At 36.5% G+C, this 25,047-nt stretch overlaps 2 protein-coding genes across 2 annotated transcripts; both read right to left on the reverse strand.

The window, feature by feature from the left end:
• Positions 1–10,669: 10,669 nt before the first annotated feature.
• On the reverse strand, positions 10,670–19,499 carry LOC137739444 (uncharacterized). Its single transcript, XM_068479013.2, has 10 exons — positions 18,987–19,499; positions 18,246–18,301; positions 17,185–17,461; positions 15,264–15,399; positions 13,985–14,559; positions 13,101–13,437; positions 12,695–12,962; positions 12,365–12,454; positions 11,404–11,853; positions 10,670–11,173 (listed from the first exon to the last, which is right to left on the reverse strand). The coding sequence occupies exons 1-10, from the start codon at positions 19,159–19,161 to the stop codon at positions 10,835–10,837; spliced, it is 2,703 nt and encodes a 900-aa protein (XP_068335114.2). The 5' UTR covers positions 19,162–19,499; the 3' UTR covers positions 10,670–10,834.
• A 564-nt stretch (positions 19,500–20,063) lies between these two features.
• On the reverse strand, positions 20,064–23,893 carry LOC137740143 (protein Brevis radix-like 3). Its single transcript, XM_068479956.2, has 5 exons — positions 23,465–23,893; positions 22,721–23,097; positions 21,448–21,583; positions 20,603–20,991; positions 20,064–20,486 (listed from the first exon to the last, which is right to left on the reverse strand). Exons 1-5 carry the CDS (start codon positions 23,588–23,590, stop codon positions 20,408–20,410), a joined length of 1,107 nt encoding a protein of 368 aa, XP_068336057.2. The 5' UTR covers positions 23,591–23,893; the 3' UTR covers positions 20,064–20,407.
• Between the last annotated feature and the right edge of the window lie 1,154 nt (positions 23,894–25,047).

Raw genomic sequence — 25,047 nt, forward strand, 5'->3', positions numbered from 1 at the left:
AAGGATCGCAGCACAAAAATTATGAACCCGCAATAAGGAAGAACGCCCAACCAAATTTTGGCACTAAAATCACCATACTAGAAGAGAGCCAACGGGTCTAAGCCACCATCACATGCCCCTGCACGTACAACCAAAAACAAAACAAAAAATGGGACGGGGATGAGGCTACGGGGCCATCTAAAACACCCTCGCTTTGAGCAAAGTCGCAGTACGCTTAGCTCGATTTTTCAGCATACAACGTCGAAAATAAGACAAAGAAGGCCGAGAAAACAAAGTTAAGCTACTAGAAAGGAGGAGAAGCGTATCAAAAAGCAAGAAAAACCGAAAAAAAAGGGTTGGCGACAAGATGAAGTCTGTGCGAGAGAGAAGGCATGAGCGGCTAGGATTTCTTCCGAGATAGAGGTCTAGGGTCAAGATGCAACAACTATGCAAAAATTATAGGAGAAATTAGGTTCACATCTCTCTTATTTCAACTCCATTGATTGAAATCTTATACCTTTTTAATTTTTTATCAAGGTCCCTTGGTTTTAATAAACGTCATTAATTATTTCAATATTAAAATTAATAGTTTACATGTCAAGATAATTAAATTTTATTTTTAAATATATTCATTTAGTGTTAGAAATGTTATATTTGATATATTTATATTTATGGCTAAATTGTGTATCATATATTTTTATTTTTAGTTTGTACCCATTTTAATTTGCAACCCCCTTTTTTTTTAAATTGTACCAATTTTATTTTCAGTTTTAGTTTGTACCCATATATTAATTTCTGGTTCTATCCATATTTTTCAAACTTTTATTTGTACTCATATTTTTTTAACCTTTTATTTGTACCCATAATTTATTAATAATGTACCCATTTTTCTTTAAAAATGTACCACTTTGTTATATGTAAAATGTACTGATTTGTTTTTTGTAAGACCCATTTATGTAAAATGTACTCATTTTTTAATGTAAGACGTATTTATTTTTTTAATCCAAAATACCCATTGTTTTTCTATGTAAAATGTACCTTTTATATAAAATGTACCCATTTTTTTTAATATAAAACATATCATCATTTTTGTATAAAATGTACTAACTTTTTGTATGTAAAATGTACCGTATAAAAATTACCAATTTTTTGTATGTAAAATTTCATTAATATAAGTAATTCCAACTCATGGGTTTTATTTAAGTATAATTTTTTTAATATTTTCATTCCCACAAATCATGAATTTTATTTAAAATCTCATTAATATAAATAAATACAAATATCAAATTTTAATTTAAAAAATTATAACAACCTACATAGAAAAGTGCATTATTACATTAATTTCAAGGACTTCAATTAAAAACTGAAAATCAACAAGGTTTTAGTTAAAGAACATTGATAAATAGGAACCACATCTAAAGTCACCAAAAATTATATTTAATTTGGATTTTTTTTGGAGAAATTTGAAAAAATAAATAAACTTTAGATCCTATATAGAATTAAAGCCATCATTTTAATTTTATGGTAAACTTAACCAAAACTTAATGTAAATGTACTAACATACCCTTAATATTAGGGTTTCTCACAATAACCAAAACACAACCTTTAAACTACCTCAAAATGATGAATTAATCTCCATCACTTTTTTGTTTTCATTATTCTCTGTAACTTTTGAACTACTTTTTGCAACCTTCTGGATTTTTCCAAAAGGATACAATAGTCGTATTCCTTTGGCTGCACTTCCATTGTTCAATCACATATCAATTTCAGAATTTTATTAGAAGTACCAAGATGCTTAACAATTTAATCTCGAAGGCTTTGTTTTTATTTTTTGTTTTTGTTTTTAATTCGTGCTTTTATTCTAGTTTAAAGGTTGCAGACATTCAAAGGTGTAGTTACAGGTTGTAGACATTTGAAAGTAGTTTAAAGGTTACATACAATAATGAAAACAAAAATTAATATAGACTAATTGTAACATCCCACATCGTCCAAGGGAGTGGATCCTGTAAGCCTTATATGTATATTCCTATCTCTACCTAGCACGAGTTATTTTGGAAGCTCACTGGTTCTGTAGGAACTCCGAAGTTAAGCAAGTTTGGGCTGGAGAAATCCCAGGATGGGTGACCCACTGAGAAGTTACTCGTGAGTTCCCAGAAACAAAACCGTGAGGGCGTGGTCGGGGCCCAAAGCGAACATTATCGTGCTACGATGGAGTCGAGTCCGGGATGTGATGGGGCCTGGGCCGAGATGTGACACTAATTCTCAAATTGGCGCCAATTTGCCAAATGTAATGTGGGAATTCAGAAAACTCTCTCCATCTATATTCATATTTGTAGTATTATAGGTTGTGTTTTGGTGGTTGTGAGAAATCCTGATAATAAAGGTACATTACTATATTTACATTAAGTTTTGGTTATAATTATCATAAAATTAAAGTGGTGACTATAATTCTATATGAAATCCAAAATTTAGTTATTTTTTTAAATTTCCCTTTTTTTTTACGGGTTAGTTGAAACACTTTTATGGAAGAAAAAAAAGTCGAACTCTTTGTTATAAATTTGAGGATCCACTGTAGGGTATATTGAGAGTCACTGAGATTGATAACTTCATTTCGGCCAAACAATAGGAAAATGATCCATTGAAACTAGCTGAAGTGATAAGGTTTGATCAATGCTCATCACATAAAATTATAAGGGCTTTTAGCAGCAATAATTCCTTTTTGGACAATGGTTGCACTTTTAATCCCGCTTTTAAACAATTGTTCTGTTGATCAAATTTTCCTGTTAAAAGTCCATATTGCCCTTTATTCATCGTTTTGTTGGTCAACATGTCCTTCATTAATAAAAAAACTACCAAAAAAGCAGCAACACTCTAACGACACCCAACGTCACTCTCAAATCAATTTTTAGATCCATTCTTATATCCATTCCCTTGGTTGCTCCGCCTTAACTAATCAAATTTGGAGAGGTAAATAAAAACATCTGAGACATCGTGGAAGTAGCTAGTAAGGCCATCTCCAACCGAATGAAGGCCAGATGGCTCGTTTTAGCCCTATAGCCCTCCAAGAATTTAATATTTTAATGAATAGTTTTAGACCATATTTCTTACCATCTCCAATCGAGGGGCCAAAGAGCCATAGGCCAAAATAGCCCTGTGACAAAAAACCATCTCCAACCAAGGGGGCCAAAGGGTCAAGGGGCCATAGGCTAAATATAATTTATTATTTTAATTGAATTAATATGGTTACTTAAATTAAACTACCTCAATAATTTTTCGGATAGGATTTCGAGTGACACGTGTCGATAAGTGAGTAACTTTGCAGATTTCTTGTCGATATGGAATCTCAATAATTTTACGTCTGGGATTTCGAGTGACACGTGTTGATAAGTGAGTAACTTAGCAGATTTTTTGTCAATAAGGAAGGTTACTATTGCACTCTGAATGCTAGCCTATGCCTCCTTTGCTGATGCGATGGATGATACATATGGTATGTCTAAGTCTACATGCCTTGATACTCTTGTTGAATTCAATGACACAATTGTTCACCTTTACAAAGAGGAGTACCTCTGTGAACCAAATCAAGAAGATTTGGATCGGCTCATTTGCAAAGCTAAAGACCGTGGCTTTTCGAGCATGATAGGGTCATTAGATTGCATGCATTGGCAGTGGAAGAACTGTCCCACCGGATGGCAAGGAGGCTTTAGCAAAAGGTCGAGAAAGTCAACTATTGTGTTAAAGGCAGTTGCCTCATTTGACACATGGATCTGACATGCTTTATTTGGAGTTCCTGGATCCCAAAATGTTGGGTGTTCACCCCTCTTCAATAACCTAACGGAGAGTAAATCACCTCAACTTGACTATTACATCAACGGTCGTCAATACAATATGGGGTATTACTTGGTAGATGGCATCTACCCAAAGTGGGCGACACTTATCCAAGCAATTCCAAACCCTGTGGATGACGCCCAAGGATTGTTTACCTTACACCAAGAGGCACACCGGAAAGATGTTAAGAGAGCTTTCGATATCTTACAAACACGGTGGAAGATCATCAAGGAACCGGCAAGAGGGTGAAGTCGAAGTAAATTGAACTCCATCATGATATCGTGCATCATATTACACAACATGATTGTGAAGGATGAGCACGATGGCTATATTAATGGAGAATCTGATGACGACCAAGATGATCCAAATAGGTCAAGGAGGGCTCATACAAAAATATATGACGAGCCTAATTTACCTTTCGATCCAAAAACTGGTAATATCTCGTTAAACGAGTACATAAGGCACAATAGGATGATACGTTCGCGTGCCATAAACAAGTATCTACAACAGGATCTTGTTACACATCTTTGGCCCAAAAGAAGCATGGAGTAGGCATTTAAGTTTTATGTTGTTAAATGTTTTTTTTAATGTTGTTTAATATTGTTAATGTTACTTAATGTTATTTAATGTTGTTTAATGGCTTAGATAGTTATAGGAAAAAATTAAAATTTTTAATTTTTAATTTTTTTTTTAATTTTGTAAGGAAAAAAAATCAAATTCAACGACTAGTTGGCGTCAGCATGACGTTAGCTAGTAGCCGTTAGGCTTCAAGTTTCTGGACCGTCCCGGGCTGGCTGGCTAATTGGTTTGGGCCAACCGGTTAGCTCGATGCTACAATTATGACCCGGTGGGGCCCACGAGCCATTTGGCCTAGCCTTCGGTTAGAGACGATTTTCGTGTCATTTCGGGCTATTTTCGACCTTCCGGTCGGATTGGTTGGAGATGGCCTAAGCTTCTAATTGCTCCACCCCTCAGGTCCCTTCTTCTTCTTCTTCTTCTTCTTCTCTCTCTCTCTCTCTCTCTCTCTCTCTCTCTCTCTCTCTCTGTCTCTCTCTCTCTCTCTCTCATCTTGCTTTAGCTTAATTATTCAACTTTTCCAATTTGAAAGTTGGTTGTGGTGTTGTGGAATGGAGAAGGGTTCGAATGAATTATTGTGGTTATGGTGGTTTGAATTCTAAAAATGGGGGTGTATCGTTGAAGTATCGTTGAAGTATCGTTGGGGCGTCATCAAATTCTTATTGTGGTTGTGCTGGTTTAAAATCCTAAAAAGGGGGCATTGTTGGAATGTCGTTGAGGCATCATCGGATTATTGTTATGTTTGTGTTGGTTCAAAATCATAAAAGGGAAGTATAGTTCAAGTGTCGTTGTGGCGTCATCAGATTGTTGTTGTTGTTGTGGTGGTTCAAAACCGTAATAATTTTGGTTGAAATGTAAGTCATTTTTCGTTAAATGGGGTTCTTTGAAATGAGTTTTTGGTTGTTTATAAAATCATTGGATTGTAGTTGTGGAGTTGTGGTGTTGTTATCTAAGTGGTGGTTTAACATTGAAAGGGGAGTGTCGTTGGGTTTCCTTAGGGCGTTACTGCGTTTTTGCCCCCTTTCTGATTAATGAAGGGCAGTATGAATTTTTCACAAACAAATTTGATCAAAAGAGCAACTTTTTACAAAAATAATTATTGCTGCTAAAGGCCAAACTATTAATATATAAATTTTGAGCTTCCAAAGTCTATCACATGCAATTGCACCACAAGTTGGTGGTGCATGCCTTGGTGGAACACCTATCTTGATCTATGAGGAGGTACAATATATAGAGTAGGGGTATAATGATAAGGTTTGAGATTCCGTTCATGTCACGGCCGGCATAAGGGGATTGCTACGTGAGAAATATGATAGTAGATGAAGATTCCATTCAGGTCATGGAATGGCCCAGTTTGGTGACCCAAAACCAGTTCAATGTTACATTGGCATGCCCTAATCTGGAAAAAAGTTATCTCTGTACCGCAATAATATTTCCACCACCATCATTATGTACGTATTGAAACCATACTCTTGGACTTGGTGGATGTAGACTTCAGTTTCCACCACCGTCCACTCCAATTGAATCGATCACTTAAGACACATCACATCTCATGGCATGCATGTATCTCATTAAATAATTAGTTATTAATCAAAATAACTTATGTTCTTAATCGTAACGCCATAGTTTTTAACTCTAGGAGTAAAATATTCATCCTTATATACAGAGTAAAATTTCATTCTTATGATTTTTGAATTGAATAAAAAAGACTAAGGTTGAAGTGTTTAATCAAAATTATCACAACGTGAGAGCTTCTAAGTCTTCACATCCACTGCGCGATTCGATTATTACCCTAAATGAAGAAAAAAGATATAGATACTATAAAATCAGAAAAATTCACTTAATCAATGTTGTTTAACCATTAGAGGAAATAATCAAATGATTATGTTGATACATTGACTAATTAATTGCAGGATGTATTGAACTCATAATTCATTAGATACTTTTTCTGAATGTCAACTAATTAAGTTATGAAATTGTAGGTACTAGTTAGCATATATTTTCATCCCTAAATAATACAAGTGGAAACTAACAACCTAGTTAATTTTTCAGATTTTGGAAGCAAAAGATCAATTTGTTTTGTAGCACATAAGTGAAATTAATAACAACAACGAACTTTAGAGTAGATATATATGTGATGATTTAAAGATTTCTGCTTGTCGTCTGTTTGATATATACCACTTTAATTAATTTTGTCCTACAAACTTGCATACAAGCATAAAACTATATATTGGAATTATACTCATCGATAAGGAACATTGCGCACTTAAATTATGAGCATATATTCCTTGATTTGATATTTTGACATCTTGATTTACATGCATATGCAACTGGTGTAACCCAAGTGGTGTCTTAGTGGATCCACAATAGACTAGACAATCGACCAAATTAGACTTTTCCTTGTTTTCTTTTTCCCTTTTTATTTACCGCTAATCATGGTAATTTGAAGAAAAAAATGATGTTAACACCTCGATGCTACACCACCATCCATCCTGCGTGCTTGGAAAGGATGGAGAGGATCCTCTCCGGATCCTCTAGATCCTCCTTCTTCTTTCTTTTCTGCAGGTTTGCTTCTGCTGCTGCTGCTTCTTCAATTCTTATCCTTCAATAATCCTTCTCCTACACTCCCGAGTCTTTTTCTTCACTTTCGTTTTTTTATTATGTTTATAGGAAACTTCTACATGGTCAGTTTTATATAGAATCGCGATCGTCGACGATTATTACGATGTTGTCGGAAACTAACTCCGGAGAAGTCACGACGCTGACTTCGAAAAGCACGACGCAGATTCCGGGGAAGCCACGATGCCAACGCGGCCTTTAAAGAAGAAGGATCCGGAGAGTTTGGGTCCGGAGAGGATCCTCTCCCGGAAGGGATGGTTGGAAATTTTTATTAATTTGTCCATGCTTCCATCATTCCTCTCTATCTTGTTTTCAACCTTGCATGAGAAAATTTTTAATGTGATTGGAACACGAAACGAAATATTACATGTCATTATACAATAAGAAAGTTTTGTTTTTCAAGTGTCCCTCCAATTATATAATGACATGCGATATTCCGTTCTGTATTCCGGGCACACTGAAAAATTTCTCACCTTGCATGGGTCACCCAAACCCTAATTATATAGCACCTATTAAAACCTTAGATTACTTAGCCCCCTTCTCGATCATGGCATTGAATAATAACATGTGATGTTTCGTTCTGTATTCCAGACATATTGAAAAGTCTCTCACCTTGCCTAGATCACCCAAACCCTAATTATATAGCTCCTATTAAAACCTTAGATTGCTTGGCCCCCCTTCTGGATCATGGCATTGTAAAGCCAAGTAATACAACTCACAACTGCAAAAACAAACGCACAACTTTACATATAAAATTCCTCGCCTGCACTATTGCTCATGATTCAAATCCTTATAACAGTGCGTAAATCTTTCTTAAAATAGAGTTTTAACAAAACACTTCATGTACTGTTCACTTTTAACGAAAAATCACATTTTTACTTTTTCTTTGCACTATTCACTACACCTTTATTTGTACTTTTTTATAAAAAAGAGTTTTAACAAAACATTATCAGAACTGTTCACTTTTAACAAAAAACCACATTTTTACCTATCCTTAATACTATTCCCTATACCTTTATTTGTCATTTTTCTTTAAAAAACAATAGTTTTTTTTTGACGTTTCGTTAGTTTTCCTTTCTTAAAAAGATATGGGTCCTAGTTAATTATGTTTATGTACTGGTATTATCATGATTAAAATTGTCATCACAAATAAACCTCCATTTAATTTTCTCTTATACAAATGGCTAAGTAATCTTTAATCAAAGAATGACATCATTTCCGAACATCAAAGACGTATAAATCTTCACAGTAATTGTCTTTGTGCAAGTTCATCCGTTTGAAAGGAGGAAGGGCAAGGGCAAAGGTAAAAGCGATTACTGGTCACAAATATATTTTTTATTTTTTCTAATTATGTTTCTTGGCTTTATTTTCCACATATCATTATTTCTCAAATAAAGTTTAATTCCCAAAAATATTTGGGACGTAAAGAACAAATATAGGAGATTGTAGTAAAAATAAATATTGAGTGTCGTGTGAAGAATGAAGACTATGGTTGGATATTTTTTTGGTATTTTTTGGAATTTTTTAATTTTTTGATTTTTTTACCATTGGAATACTCTTGGCCGTTGATTGTCAAAATTCTAACTATTCGAAAGTTAGGATTGTGCCACGTTGCAGCTGATCAGAAAGGGCAAATCTTTTTTCCTTCAAAAACCAACAGTCCAGATGAAAGGATCGTTAGAAATCCAACGGATCCAAATGATCAGGAATGAGCCGTGTGGCTCTTTTGTGCACCACGTGGGGGGCCCACGTTTGTCTGCCACCTTTCTCCCAATTGCCCTCTCGTTTTTTCACCGGTGGAGCAAGTTTTTATGGGCAAGAGGGCAGTTTCATCCAATTGTAAGGGCAATTGGAAATTGTTGGAGATGCTCTTTAAGTTTGCACCGAATTCTTTTCTAGAGAATCCTAGAGAGTCTGTAATAGTAATTATTCATCGTATATAATGTGATCAATTTTAATTAGATATTATTTATATTTAATTTTAAATTTTGAATTGATTTCTGATCATACGATGAACGATCACGAAATCTCTAGAATCTCAAAAAAAAAAAATCCAACGAGGAACCTTTCAGTTTGGACCACCAGCGATTGCAAATAATCTGTCACGGGCCTACACGCACATTATTTCTTAAGTACAATTTTGAAGTGGATGGAATATTACCTAAAAAGGCTATAAACATTATACAGAATAGAAGAGAACCTAACCTACAAATCTAAAACAATTTAACTATAATTAACTACTAACTAAAGAAGTTGAGCTTTGGATTCACGCCCTCTACTTTAGTTATGAGATTATTATTGTAGGAGTGGAGATTTGAACTTGAACGTTTCTTCTCCTCTACTATAGTTATGAGATTACTATTGCAGGAGTGAAGATTCGAACTTGAACATTTCTCGATATTAAAAAGACAAGTATCATTACTTGCTAGAATTCAAAGGTCGTGAGTATGGTAATATCATAAGATTATAAACAAGTTGAGTCATAATGATGAGGGGAGAATAATTTGATATCGAACTTGTCATCCACGTGATTCGAACCTAAGATCATTTTACTTGTAAATATAAAGAAGTAGCGTTAGACCATAATATTAAGTGATAACGAGCTAAAAAGCGTAACATAGACAAGACAACTGAATTTCCAAATGTTAGGTAAAGTAACAATCACAGGCCATAGCCAATGGATGCATCATAGGAAACTCAAAGCTCTTCTGAAAATTTGGAAGGTGGGGTTCTAGTTGGTGTGTTTCATGTGCAACAGAAGGAATAGATATATAAACAAAAAGGAAAAGGAAGAGGAAGGGCAGTGTTCGGCAATCCCGAGGGAATGAGAACATTTAGTTTGTTATTACATCTTTAACGTAAAGAATGACACAAAGCATAAATAAAGCCACGCTCCTTCCTCTTCTTTCTTCTCATAAAACCCCACACGTCATCTCTCCCTCTTCTATCTCTCGTTAAGAAAAAAAAAAAAAAAAATATATATATATATATATATATATATATATATTAATTAATACAAACGATATTTTACACTAATTTTTACTAAAGAAGCTGAAGGAGGATTTGAAGTCAGAACGTAGCAGTTTAAAGATAACACTACCAACAGAGAGGCAGCGATCCACCAATTGCATTAATTTTTTCTTCTTGTACCTCTTCTTGTAGAGGAAAATAGAAAATAAAAGGGTTTGTGCACAATAATTCCCACATTTTGCACCTCTTAATTTTGAGCATTGATTGATTATTTCTCCGATTTGTTCAATTCAGTTTTTAACTAGCAGTTTTTTTTTTTTGGAAAACTTCATTTGTTCTGGTTTGTACGAGTGTAGAAATCATTTTTCAGAAAAAGAAAAGGCACCATTCTCCTTTTTCCGTTTTGTTTTATTTTACCGTTTAAAGAAAGTTACAACGGGTGGTTTACTTTGGCTTGTACTTCTGGAATCGGTTTTTCAAACTCAAATCTAGAAAACTAGCCACATTGTAAGTTACTTTTAAGAATAGGAAGCACCTTCCAGTTCGAGAAGACCTTCCAGTTCGAGAAGATCTTGTGCAACTGAGACGCAAAGGTGACGGCATATCATACCAAAACAAATGGATGGTGGCACGAGATAGACTTAAGATACTGCCACATTAACGTAATTGTTGCGTGCTCTTCGGGTTGGCACATGAAAAATTGAAAACGGAACACCACATGAAGCCTTTGATTAATTAAATAAGAAAGGATTATGGGTTATATTTCATTTGACAGAAAGAAAAACCCTTCTCTATACCCTCTACTTCCTCACCCCTTACAACCACGGAGTTAGATTCACATTTTTCTTTTTCCCTTTTCTTTTATTCAGAAGTTCGATTGCCAATTCATATGGTTCAGTTGGGGTTGCTGATACGCACCAACTTGTGCCCCAGGAGACGCTGCAGCCACCCCAACACCGACATTAGCGCCCATAGCAGGACCCATATGGTGCGCGTTGGGAATTGCAGTAGGCTGAGGAGGATGGTACAAACCTGGGAACTGCATGTGAGAAGATTGGGCCGCAGCTGCATTGAAGGAGGCATGAGCAGCGTGAGATGGCATGTAAGCACCGTGAGGCGACTGCGCAGGCATGTTGTAGTACGGAGTGGATTGCATGCCCGGGTGCTCCCTTGCGTTCTGAATCCAAATCTCTGATGTCTCGGCCTGCCATGTCAAACGTTAAAACATTATCAACACAACGTGTTATTGTAATTAACAGTGGACAGTAAAAACGAGATATCATCAAAGCCTGTCCGGCTCTCCCATATAGACTTCATGGAAGGCGATTCGTTTTCAACAATTAAAATCATTTTCTTTATCAGCAAATAGCCCACCGGACAGCATTCTAATTTTAGCATTCATTGCAAGTACCTACATAAAATGGTAAACTTTACCTGAGGATTTGGGATGTATAGATTGCCATCTTTGTACTTGATTCGAGATGAATCTTCTAGCCCAGTGGCCCCTCCAACAACACCAGGGGCATTCATTGCATACCCGTTAGGATTTGTAAAATTCCCAAACCCTGTGGGACTTCCAGCAGGGGCAGGCTTAAACTGCTGCACTCCGTACTTGAGGCTGTTTGCATTTAGGTGTGAACCGCCACCAGGCATCAGCAAGTAGCTACTGCCATTAGACAGGTGAGGATACGCAGGGTTGTTGGAATAGCCAGGCACAGCCATTGGTGGAACATAAACTGGTGAGAGAAATTGGCGATATGGCATAAGATTAGCATAATGTGAAACATGAACTTGTGGGTACATCTGCGCCACTGGTGGTGGTTGCTGTTGTACCATGGCAACTGTTGATGCAGCCATGCTGTTGATAGTATGTGAGCTCAAGGCCTGTAACCAGAGGAAATAGCATCTGTTTAAATCCAATTCACTATGGTTTGGTTAAGGTAGAACATGATGTAAAATTAAGAGAGAGAGAGAGAGAGAGAGAGAGAGGGAGGGAGAGAGATGGTGTCTGTCCATCATCAAAACGCTCATTACACCCACAATGTCTAACGCGGAATATTTTTAAAGCAGTTTATGAAAGCAAAAACTGATGACCTGATTGATGTATAAAAGTTCTAAAGATGCCGGTTATGGAGAAGAAAAAGTATTTTTCCCTGCAGTATTGGCTTAAAACTGCCAGGAACATCATTTTTAAATTGTGGAGTTCCTACAAAACGTAGATAGATTGTGCACACAAAACGCTCACAGAGGTATCAAGAAGCAGGTTTAGTTCTTCCAAAGGGACACAAGCATAACACAACATTACCAAGCAGCAGTTCTATGCATCCTATGGCATGCCTAAATATGGATACAGTAACTGGAGCACATCATCATACTGCAAGCACTTAAACTTTACCTCTTGAGGAGGAGGTAGACCCTGTCCACGATTTTCCTCCATATTTGGTCTGAAATAAGGCATGTCATAACCAGTCTGAGGATCAAATGCCTGCTTCCAAACAGAAAATGTCAGAATGAACAAACACGAATAATATGTCACAATATGCAAATACTTCTTCCAAATGAAGGCCTTTTACCAGTAGATCAAAAACTAAAGGTCCAGAAAACACCATTAATCACATCCATCAACTATCAGAAACAATGGTTGGACAATGAAATTGCAAAGCTGACCCTAATCTTATACCTATACAAACAACAAAGGAGACACTAGTCTGACCAGTGTACTCACCGAAAAACCTTGTAACTCTGGTGGATCTTGCTGCTGTGAGTCAGAAGGTGCATAGGATGAACAGTTGTCTTGAACCAAACCAATATCTGCATAATTGCCCAAATTCTGAGGACTCGAAGTCTCTTTATTCTCAGGCAACTGATGTTCAGCAACTGCACCTGATGCAGGGGAATCAGATCCAGAACTTCTAACTTGGTGATCTAATAAATCCACCGGATTGATGCCAGAAGCCTCATCACTGCAAGACTCTGCAGCTGATACTGACAAACTGTACAATAGAATCATTTATAAGTCAAACATGCATAGGATGCCAACAGATGTTAACTGCAAACAAATTTCTCAAAACCTACATGGACAGGTCACGGCAAAGTTAACTCATCATTTGCTATAATTAGATAACACCTACCTTGCTGTAGCTTCCCTGTTCGACTCCTCTGAAGCTCCCACTTGATATCCATTAACTATGTTCCCTGTTGAATCAGGCTCTGTCCCCAAGCTTCCAAACGTTAACTGAAAACGATCACTGTCTGGGACCCTAATACTATGTGCTATGACAACGTTACAGTTATCATATATATTTACTAGTGCGAGCTTATCTTGCAATTTAGCCGCTTCTGACTCTGAAACCTGAGGATCACCAGAAGCAGGTGAAACAGATTTTGTTGGTGTTCCAATGACTCCAAGACTATTAGAACTTGCCTTCTGGCTTGACTTAGGTTTCCACTCCTTATTAGGCAGGGAAGCTGCACCCGGAAACATGATTAATACTCTTGCAACACGTCCATTAAGACATGACTCAAAGGCTTCAAAAGTGAAGACAAACCTTTCAAACAAAAGCACAAAGATTTTTATTTTTTTTTTTTTTTTTTTTTAAGAAATTTTATTGCACAGAGCAATAAAAATACAAGGGTGGACAAGAAGTCCAACAACAACAACAAAACTCCACAAAACCAACTAACAGCAGCATTCCAATTCCGTCTAATTTCTGATAAAGAAAAATATCTAAATGTTAAACCAAAAAAATTAAATAGATCTTGTTTAATTTATTCAATGCTGACAATAGCTACTGTTGATATTTTATGACATCTTACAGATGTTTTCCGCTTTGGCAAAGGAAAAAGTTAATATTCACACCACCAAATAAAATTTAAACCAAATATAGGTTAATGGTGAGGTTTTCTGACACGAACAAACATTTTATGCTTTAATTCTGTTATTATAGTTTTCATATGTAGACGAATTCATGTCAAGAGGAATGAATTTAAAGTCCATAATTAAAGCAAGTATTACCTTTCTGATGTCCCACAGGTGGTTGGTGTGGCCTGACATTGTGCTGATTACTTAACAACGGTCTGCTGCCCGACATGCTAGGTATCACAGATTCAGAAGTTTGGCTCACTTGATCAGTTTTAGAGATTCCAGTAAAAGGTCGAAATGACTCGGTAGAATCCTCTTTTCCCAAAAGTGAATTTGAGACAGAAGTCACAGATCTACTTGGAGCAGATGACTTGGAGTTGTCAGAAGCTTGTCTCCTAACACCAACTTCCCGTTTAATAGCACCAACAGAAGCAGCTGGTCTGGAATCAGGAGATGGCACATGAACAGGATCTGTGGAAGATGAATACACCCCAACAACAGAGTTGCTCGATATCACCATTGGAGAGTGCGGTTGGGAATTGTTTGGCTTCCCTCCTTGCCCCCGTGAAGCTACATTTGGAAGAGTAACTCGCTTCTCCACTGATGTCTCTTTTCTAACAGTACCAGTCGAATTAGCACCACTGCTTCTAATTTGAGTTTGCCCATTCAATCCATGAGACGAATTTTGTCTGCTAAATGGCCTTTGACTATTTGAACTTCCTGTTGGGCTGAAAGCCCATTAAAACCATCATCATAAGTTAATGCAGTAATAACACAGAAAATACAAATACATATTTTTTAACACTATGGACAAATAAAAGCAGGAAAATTTGTATAAATACCAAAAGTCCTAAATACAAATAACCCCTGAAACTAAGGGTCTTCAGAAACAGCAACTCAAATGTTACAAACAAAACTCAGTCTCCTCTAGGTTTATTATACAACAACTAGCCTCTTGCCACACGCGTAAAACTCAGTCTCCTCTAGGTTTATTATACAACAACTAGCCTCTTGCCACACGCATACGCGTGTGGCAATTGGCCTTTTTATATTAGATTATGTCTTTTAATTTTATTTTTTTAAATAACTATTTTATATTTTTATTAAAAATTATTCATAAAAAAAAATGAAGCAAAACCATGAAACCGCCCACTAACATGGGAGTTTTTTTTTAATTAAAGTTTTAAATTTAAATTTCATTCAAAATTAAAATGTGGTGAATTACTTTAAATTCTTATGGTTCAATTGTAATTTTAAGAATTCTTGAAGGACAATTTTTGGTATTTTGAATGTTTCGCCTTTTAATCCTTCTCACTTTATATATATAGAAGATAAATTGTGATATTCTATGGCAAGGCATTGACATATAGCCAAGAATAATATGTAGCTACACACATAAAGACACACACGATAATAAGGATAGAGAACATACCCCTTTCCAGAATTATTTGACGCTTGCTCATCGGTGGAAGTTGTACATTTTGGTGAAGCAGGCTTCATTTCTTTATTGACATTACCGTTAATTCGGTTGTCTCTCACAACACGGAATTCCCTGCTGATTTTTGTACCTAGGAAGAGTCTATCATTAGCTAGTAATTCAAAGGAATATTACAGAGGGTAAAGTATCCAGAAACACGAAAACACTGCGGCAAACTTCTTTGGAAACAGAAGTTGCAAAAGGCTATTTAAATGAAAATGACAGTACAACATGGCCATACAAAGCCATGATCAGTAGATTTAGGCCTGGGAGATTGATGGTTTTGGTCTTTTATTGGACATTTACCCACAACATTGTTACCATGTACCAAAATAATCATCTTCCATTTCTAAATTACCTTTGTTAATTTGGCAACACTTCTATCATAAAAACCACAAAACTATATAATTTACCTAACTCTCAACCACTGCTTTATTTTCAGTAGCTTTTATATTATATTACCAAAACGCTAGTTCAATGGGTTCTATTAGAAGCTATTTTCAGAATCTTTTTAATATGATAGTATATTAACAAAACAGCGGCCAGGTTGACAAAAGACATAGTCTTGCCCTTGTCATTGACTTGAAACCAAAATCAGTTTCAGATTGGCCCTCTAATTGCCTTTCAACCTCCAGGCCTAAATATCCAATTTGCACCATCACGCAAGTGCCTAAAGTAGCATTTCAAATGCTTTTCCCTGAAAGACAAACTTGCAACAACTCCTTGAGGTGCAGCAAGGATTACAAAGTTGGACTTTATAGCAATCGTTATAGCAGGTTCTTCATTATATCAATCGTTGAATAGGAGAAAGCACAATAGTTCTCCACATTTTGTTAGTTTACCTTCTTTTCCTGGTGATATCTTTGAATATGTTAGCCTGAGATTGTCATAATGTATTACATTCACCGGCCGAGGATATCATTCATTAGTTTCAAAGCTACTAAGTTTTCTGACCACTCACCACTGCTCCCAGGAAGGAACAGTACCTCTTTTACTAGTCTATTTTCAATCGTATTGTCGAATTATGACTTGAAGCTATCAAAAGGCACATGAAACTTATTTCCCTTCAATGTTATGAGATGGGTTGTTTCAAGGGAGGGATGGAAGATTTCTCACGTAGGTGGTTTGGTTGGAGGAGAGAGGTAGAAGCAGTGGAAGAAGTTTTCAGGATTAGTGTTATTTTTGGTACTTTTAATCGTATAAATTGATTACAAATTTAAAACATTTTAATTGATGTGGATGACCACCTCAACTGCCACATAAGGTGGTAATAGTATTGCGGTACAAGTAGGTGGTAAGAAGTAGCATTTCCCCCATCCCTTAACTTTGGTAAAAAAGAAGCATAAACCCAAGAGAAATATTCCCCGAGGTTCCTAAATCTAGATACTGATTTCCATGTAAAGGGCCTTTTATGTCACATTGGTTAAATCACACTGTTTCAAAGCATATACCACTCGTCTATAACGCATCCATTTTCAAAAATACTTAAATATACAATAAAAGTGATGCAGTGGTTAACAAGACAAATATCCTAATATAGCATATTAGCAAATCAAGCAACCAATACAACAAACTCCCACTACCCTCAACGACAACTTTTCTCAATCAACAATGAAGCATAAGCCTACATATATCTTTTTCAATGCAATCAGAGCAGTTAACACTAAGAAGGAATAATGTATTGATCAGAGCCAATTCAAAAACCTCTATTTCTTTTATGATTTCAACTAGGCATGTGAATAAAGAGAGCTAGTTGAAAAAAGACACTAACTAATAATCATGAGGCTTTGTTTACAGTAAATAACCAAAAATAAAATAAAATATGCCAGAAGAAGAATTAAAAAGCTTGTAATAAATCACGACATAAATGAATTACCAGTTGAACCGCCACGAGCATAACCTCCTCTTCTAACATTACGATCAGAAAATGTATTGCGAGATGAGGGACGATCAGAAAATGTATTGTGAGATGAAGGGCGATCAGAAAATGTATTGTGAGATGAAGGACGATCAGAAGTTGTATTCTGAGAAAAGGGATGATCAGAAGTTGTATTCTGAGAAGAGGGATGATCAGAGGATGTATTTGGTTTGGGTCCTTGGCCTGCACTCTCAAAATGTCTCCTTGCATCCGCAGGAACCTTGTGCCCATTACTCTAAAGCCACAAGTACAGTAAACCAGTAAAACTTTTGCTTTGCAATAGGTTCCCTTTAGGACTATTTGAATCAACATAAAAAAATAATACGATTATGGTAATTAAAAATAAAAACTTAGTGAGTCCTGCAAAACCATGACTATCTCCCAAACAACTAACCAATAAAAAATAATAATAACAGTTTCACAATGTGGTCATTTGAAAGTGGTTATAATGCCTTCAAGTTTGACATAAGTCAACTAATAAGCTTAATTAGGAGAACCACCAATTCTTGATGAAATGAAACACATGACATAGAATTATTCCGCAGTGCATTAATTGATTGCCAAAGACCTTTTATATCTCACTAGACTAAATGATAGCAGTATTCTTTTCCTTGGGAGGCATTCATTTGGCAAAAAAATAAAAACCTTGGTAACAGCATAATGTTAATTACTGCTTTTCCAGGGATCACTTCGCCAAAAAGATCATGAATTTGATTAGTCAAACGAGCCAGTAGATTAGCGGTACACTAACGTATGCCTATCACTATTAAGTATTGACTGATGAATTGTATAGTACAGGAAGCCACAACTCAACAGTATTTAACCATGTATCTTTACACCAGTTCTGAAAAGAGTTAAGATCTTCATGCAGAACGTAAATTCTGCATATCAACTACTGTTCCCGTAGTCTTACGTGTACCATGCTAAAATATATAAAGCTAAAGGTGAGAAAATGAAACCACAAGAAAAATGAAACCACAAGAAAAATGAACAGTAACTCAAAGCCAACCAAAACTTACATTAGAGGATACCTCCTTCCTTTTGTCTCTTTTTCTCTTCACAACATGAAATGGGTCTGGGTAAAACCAAACGAAAATATTCAAACTAAGAAACTGAACCAGTATATGAAAAATGCAAGATAATGGTATTACACAATCAACAATGAGAAATTGTGTTGATAGGTCTCAAGAAAATAAAGCAAATACGATTCCTCTAATACAGCTTCAAAAGTTCAACGGAAGCATGTAATAAGTACATATGTGAAAATATAGCTTAAAAAGAAACTACTAACAGAAGGAGATACACAAAAAAGAGGTCACCAAAAATCAAAACTCTCAATCTAGCGACTCCCAAAAGTTTAACTAGTTAGAGGTACTAGTACAACGAGGTAATAATCGCCGAGGCAACCGTAAATACTACTTTAATACAATCGAACTTGGTTTACCACTGACTGTCACTAAACTCACCCGAAAACAAGTTCAATCAATTAGCTCATAAATGAAGTAAAGGCAGAATTTTTACAATGGCAAAACCTCAATAACAAAAGCACAAGTGCCACATTCCACAAAACAACCCTAAAATCAATAACTAGAATAACCAAACCCAACAAGTATTACACCGAACAACGGACTCAATAAGCAGGAAAGTAACCCCAATCGAAAAACAGAATTTCATTACCCAAAACAGAAGAGCAAATAGAAAATTACTACACAGAGCAATAGTACCACAGATCTAGGCAAAACAGAGTCAAAAGCAGAGACCTTGGTTGAGCAATTTCTGGGCAGTTTCATTAGGATCCATGTCGGTTTCTTTGAGAGCCCAATAGATATCAATATCCGAGTAATTACCCACTATTTCTTTGATTGATTGAATCGTTTTTCTCACTCCTGCTGAGATTATCTGAGTCCCACCTTCGATTCGCGACCCGGCGACCATCTCTCACTCTACCTCCGTCCCGAATTCAAAATTTCAAAAAAAAAAAAACAAAGGAAAAACGGAAAACCCAAATACTGTACGACAGATATACGGTCTAGGGCAACATATATGGCGGAATCAAAACCCTAATCCGATGAGAGAAATATGCGAGAGGGTTTTGAAATCGTTTTACCACTCAAAGAGTTGTCAGGGGCAAAATCCTGAAATTCTGAGAATTGGGGGAATTATCTGCCCTTGGTGTTTGTGTTATTATGCGGGACTGCCGCTGTACGTAGAGGTGATTTGGGATTTAAACCCTAGTTTTCTTTCTAAAGTTCACCAGTGCCCCAGTGAGAACCAATTTTGAAACCTTTTTTCCACGTTGATAACTATTTGTTTTTAATTTTTATTTCGTTATCAAATTGAAATTTTGTTTCGTAATTACTTTTTATTTTATGTTTTTTTAAATAAAATTTCAATACTAATTAAAAAAATTAGAGGCATTCAATGATCATTTTGTTTTTAATTTTCAGACAAAACTCCAAAATTCAATGGCTATATTTTGAAAATTTAATCAATTTTATTTTGTTTTTTGAAAACTAAAAGTAGGACAAAATAGTATTTCAGTCTCCACTTACTTAAAAATAGAAGGTAATTACCAAATAAGAATCCAAATTTCAGTTTTCAAAAAATAAAAATTAAAAACTAAATAGTTATTAGAGACCCCTTATTCACTATTATTGCTGGGCTTTTTCCAATTAAACACCTCAAAAGGCCAACTACACCAAAAAACATTATTTTGGGCCTTACGCTAAATCCAGGTACTGCCTACAGTGATCTTTGCCCAATTCACTTTAGGGCCTTAGGCCCAGTTGATATCATTCTAAATCTGAGGCAAAAAAAAAGATACAAGAACATGTAACTTTGAGAAAACAACATTGTCTTTCAGATGAAGAAACTGAAACCAGTTTACAGTAAGAGTCTGATGAAAAGTATATGCCTTTATAGATCAAATTTCATTCCCCGTAAACATTTTTCGTCACCCCCATTTTTTGCACCCTTTCACCGAATTCCCACGAATAACCAATAACATTATCCATCCGTAAAAGAAAAAAGAAATTCCACAGTTCACATAGATATATTTAACTGAAGTCATGTAACTTGGGTCATAGTTGATAAACGAAAGCTTTGTTGATGAGATTGCGCCTATGAACATACTGCTGTTTAATAGATGAGCCACCACCTCGAAGCTGTGCTAACTTCTAAGTCATAAGTACTGCTCTTGGATCCTGGCCCTGTTCTCTTCCCACCACAATCTTGCATGCATTTCGCCAAACTTTTCTCGGCTGCATAAGAGAAGGATGCCGGAAATGAATTTATATTCAAGCCAATTTGATCATATATGTTACTGTAATAATGAATTTAAATTGTTTAACCATCCACAATATAGAAACCAAATTACCTGAATCGGACACGTCTAAGCTCCCTAGCTCCACCTGGCAATGCTCTGATAGTGATGTACACTCCCGGTTCATCCTGTTCAACCCATTCGGTCTCCATATCACTGGCGTTGCTAATTGAAAACTCTCCTGAGCGATCTGCCTCTGAACTAGTCCTTACAGAACCATCTATAGATGATGTCTCAGTTTTCACCCCACTGATGCTGGAAAGTTTAGGTGTTGAAGCTAGACCACTGGTTTCACAGTACTGACGTGATTGCATATGATGCTGGTCAAGTGAATCTGATGAAGAGTACCCCATACCTATTGGCCGGTGGAAGTTGCGGGGTAGGCGCTCTTTGCTCAATGGGGGAGTCATAGGACTGTCCCTAGCAGATTCGACCTTTGAGCTCTGCAATTGGGGGAGAGGAAGAAAAAGGTATTTCTTAACATTAGAAATGCATACCATCAACAATAGAAGGTGATTCTAGTTGCGCCCTTTATACAATTTGTAGAAACCAATGCATCCAATCATTCAATGGATAACCACAGTTGAGGTTTAAGATAGCAAGTAAATACAAGTAAACTTAGAGAGAAGCAACACGGGGAGGTAGCCAACATATTCTGAATAAAATTAGACGATCTGAAATTCAACAGAGAACAAATGAATTTGTAAATTTGTCCATATTATGACTTTGACAGGTAATGGAAAGTCTCAATCTCATACCCAGATTATGACAGATGGAGTTCTGCAGGTGACTGTTTGGTAACAATAATGAATAACTCCTAAAGGAAATTTATTTGACCCTTACTTACCTTAGGTCGCCAACAAGAAAGTATTTGCATAATGCATTGGGGGTAAGCTCACCTCGTCTTCAGATCTAGGCGGGGTTGGAAGGGGGACTGCTTGATGATTGAACCTTTGGACATTGTATAATTCCATGACCTTGTCATAATTCTCTGCCCACCACCTTTGAGCTTGCCATTTGTTAAATAACTCACGGCTGATTAAGTTTACAACACAGTCATTAGTAGATTTAGTCTCTGAATCAAGCTATCATAACATGATCGACAACAAGATAAACAAGTAACAACAAAGTTACCGCTAAACCCGGCAATAGGTTAGTGTTTCAGTGAAGAGATTACAGGATGAACAAGAATTCATTCAAGAAAACAGAACTCTGCGAAGCACCAAGTCCTGCTAATTATGACTGTGCAACAAGACTTGTAATGCTTTCAACAGGCAACTGGGACTACTCTTTTGTTGATTTATAACTCTCTTTTTTATATGTGGTGATCTATAACTCTTACTTATGGCCTAACAACCAGTTAATATAATAGCATATTGTCAAAATGTAAGTTTATCCCCCATAGCAATGGTACTGACAAATATCCTAACATCATGGCTTCAAAAATCTTCAATCAAATTCCGTAAGAGGGGATATTATTGTTTCTTCTATATTATTTTCCAGTTATATTTCTGGTTAAAAGTGAGATATCTAAGACCCGTTTAGAGTGTGTCATAGTTTCAAAGGCTAAATAATCAAGTCTTCGTCTCCTTTGACACCACATCCAACACTCAAGTTAGTAACGGAATATCTAGAGAATGGACTACTAATACGTGGGTGAAGTCACTGAATACTAGTAGGCAAGTGAAGTCACCAAAAGAAGAGAGGCGTCACTAGGTCAGTGTTGATAGGGTGGACCCGACAAGGCCATCAAGTTTCGGGAACATAGTAGAATGTTATGATCCTAATAATGAAATAATTAAATCTCTGACTGTTTGACACCTCAAGCCTGTGAAGACTAATGGTTGGTTCTTAGCATAGGACCACCTACCACACAAAAGATTGTGAGAAAATAACAGTTCACATGCTATTTAACTGCTACACCCTCCCAATCAAACTATATTGTTAAAGTCCAAACACAAAGGACAATGTCACAATACTTCAACCCCAATCAACAATCCGACCCTTAAAACAACTAATCAAACACGAATGAATCAGAAACTATATGCTTCCAGATCAAGAATAAACAGAAAAATATCAACACACAAAGTGACAAAGACACAGTTGTTCAAAAGCAATAGCATGTGATCACACATTCATCACACTCCACTGAAATTCAGATTCTGAAAGTACCTGAATCGAATACGTTTGAGATCATTTCCTCCTTGGGGCAAAGAAACAAAAGTGATGATCACACCAGGTTCCACTTGTGCCACCCATTCTTTAGGCTCATCTTCCTCCACTAACACAACGGACTCCGTCCTTCCACTCACTGATGCCGGCGTCCCTTCCCCACTCGAAAGCGCCTTTAGTCTACTGTCCATCTCCTTCCCCCATAGCCTCGGGGTCGAATTGGATCTCCCCGTCCGCCTGTACGAGCCATGGAAACTCGCCGACTCCGAGTTGGCATCGGAGTCGGCATAGTTTTGGTGACGGTTGTCAGTGCAGGACCGTGAACAGGGCTTGCAGTTTTTGTAGGCTCCCGAGGCCTTCAATGCCATATCCTTGATCTGCAAAAACACAACTGTTCCATTGAACACGCAGGAAAACAAAATCTGGGTTTTCCTTATTCCATTGATTTGTTCCCAAAACTGTGAAGTTTCAGCTGAATTAAATCTTTCACACCACCACTGTTCCATCTAACAAGACTGAGAACGGAGAACAAAACATTACCCGCTGTTTGGTTCCCGAGAAAATGAAGGGAGAATCAGAGAAAACAGGTTCTGGGTCTGTCATTTTCACAGGTACCATTCCCTCATTCCACCTAAAAGGCCAATTAGCATACACCGAACTCCTGTTTTTTCTCTCTACATTTTCTCGGGTACCAAACAGAATCTCTCAAAAAACGCATCAGTTACGAATCTTACGATTGGTTACCTGGGCAGTGAGGGCCTTGATGGCTTGCTTGGTCCTGGGAGTCCCGGCGACAGCGTCGTCGTCGTCGTCTTGGTGGTGGAGAGATCCATTGTTGAGCTGCTTGGAGCAGGGTATACACTTCAGCATCACCGATTCCCGAACGCAAAATTGAACGAGATTTCAGATCAGAGCGTCTCCGCCAGTTGTGGCGAAGCTAGTCCCCGCTTAGCAATCACAGTCACAGCCAGCCCAGTAAGCTGAAGATCTCGTTCTCAGAGAACCTCGACATGGAAAATGGTAAATGGGGTCCGGTGGGTACACTCACAGAGAGACAGACAGATAGAGAGAGGAGAGAGGGGCTCGTCAGGTCAGGTGACCGTTAATGAAGGTAAAACGCCAAGCCAACTAGCCAAGGGTCATGTTCGTAACTTTGTGGCTATTTGCAAGGGCGTCTTGGATCCGAATGACATTTAAACCTAAATCGGCTCCTTTGGAAAGTTTTTTTAAAATATTAGGAATCGTTTTTGGTGAAAATGGTTTTAAATTTTAAAATTATTTTAATTGTTTTATGAAAAAAAATAGATTAGATATATGCTTTTTGCAGGAATGTTGTTTCAAGATCTACTTAAAAAAAATTTAAAAAAAATATCTATTTGAATTTTTACTAAATATTAATTTCAAAAATATTTTTATTAAAAACACTTTCAATCATTTTAAAAACATTTTCAAACGAGCATTTACCAATTGACCTGTGCAACAAAAACCTCATTCTCATTTATATTTCTTTGGGGTTTTTCCCTAAAAACAAATAGACAATAAAATAAAACAAATCCCAGTTAAGACTAATTTATCCATTGTCACTCTCTCTCTCTCTTTGAGTTTGCTTGATGCTGGGGCCAAGGGGCTCGTGGGGGACATTGAGATTTGGGCACTTGCAAATTGCAAAAATAGTGGTGGGACACTGTGACTGGGGCATATAAAATAATTATAATTTTTTGTTTTAACAAATGATATTATTTACATTAAGAGACGAGATAACACGTGAATTTTTAAATTCACTTTCGACGAGAAATAAATCTAAAACTTCTTATTTACAAATGATAAGAAACATTATTAGATCGTAATACTATATGCTATGAAATAAATATAATTAAATGTATTTATTAACGAGAGTGAATGGATGTGGGCCACCATCTGGGAGTGTGTGGGTCAGCGTCATGCGAAGGGCACCAGGGAGGCAGCGCCACCCTAAAAAGGTGGAAACCAGAAGCTAGTGCAGTGACATTACACTGTTCTCGTATCTTGTGTGTTAGCGTGTGCGTGTGTCACTCCTTTTGGTTTTTGACATTCGTTCAACTTTTTCATTTTTTTTGTCATATAAAAGTTAGAGACGTTGTAATTAACCCTTCAAAAAAAATAATCGTAAGCGTGTAAGTAAACAATTACTCATGTAGAAGATAAAGTATGGGAGATTTTCAAGATGTTCAAAACAAGAGAGTTACATTAGGTGTTACTATATAATTAGTAAAATATTTGTGTTAAAAGAATAATAAAATAAAATTTCTCATTACTTATATAATAACAAGTGATGTATCATCTATATT

This window comes from Pyrus communis, chromosome 9 (genome assembly GCF_041283825.1).
Source record: "Pyrus communis isolate YQ-2024b chromosome 9, ASM4128382v1, whole genome shotgun sequence".
Taxonomy (NCBI): domain Eukaryota; kingdom Viridiplantae; phylum Streptophyta; class Magnoliopsida; order Rosales; family Rosaceae; genus Pyrus; species Pyrus communis.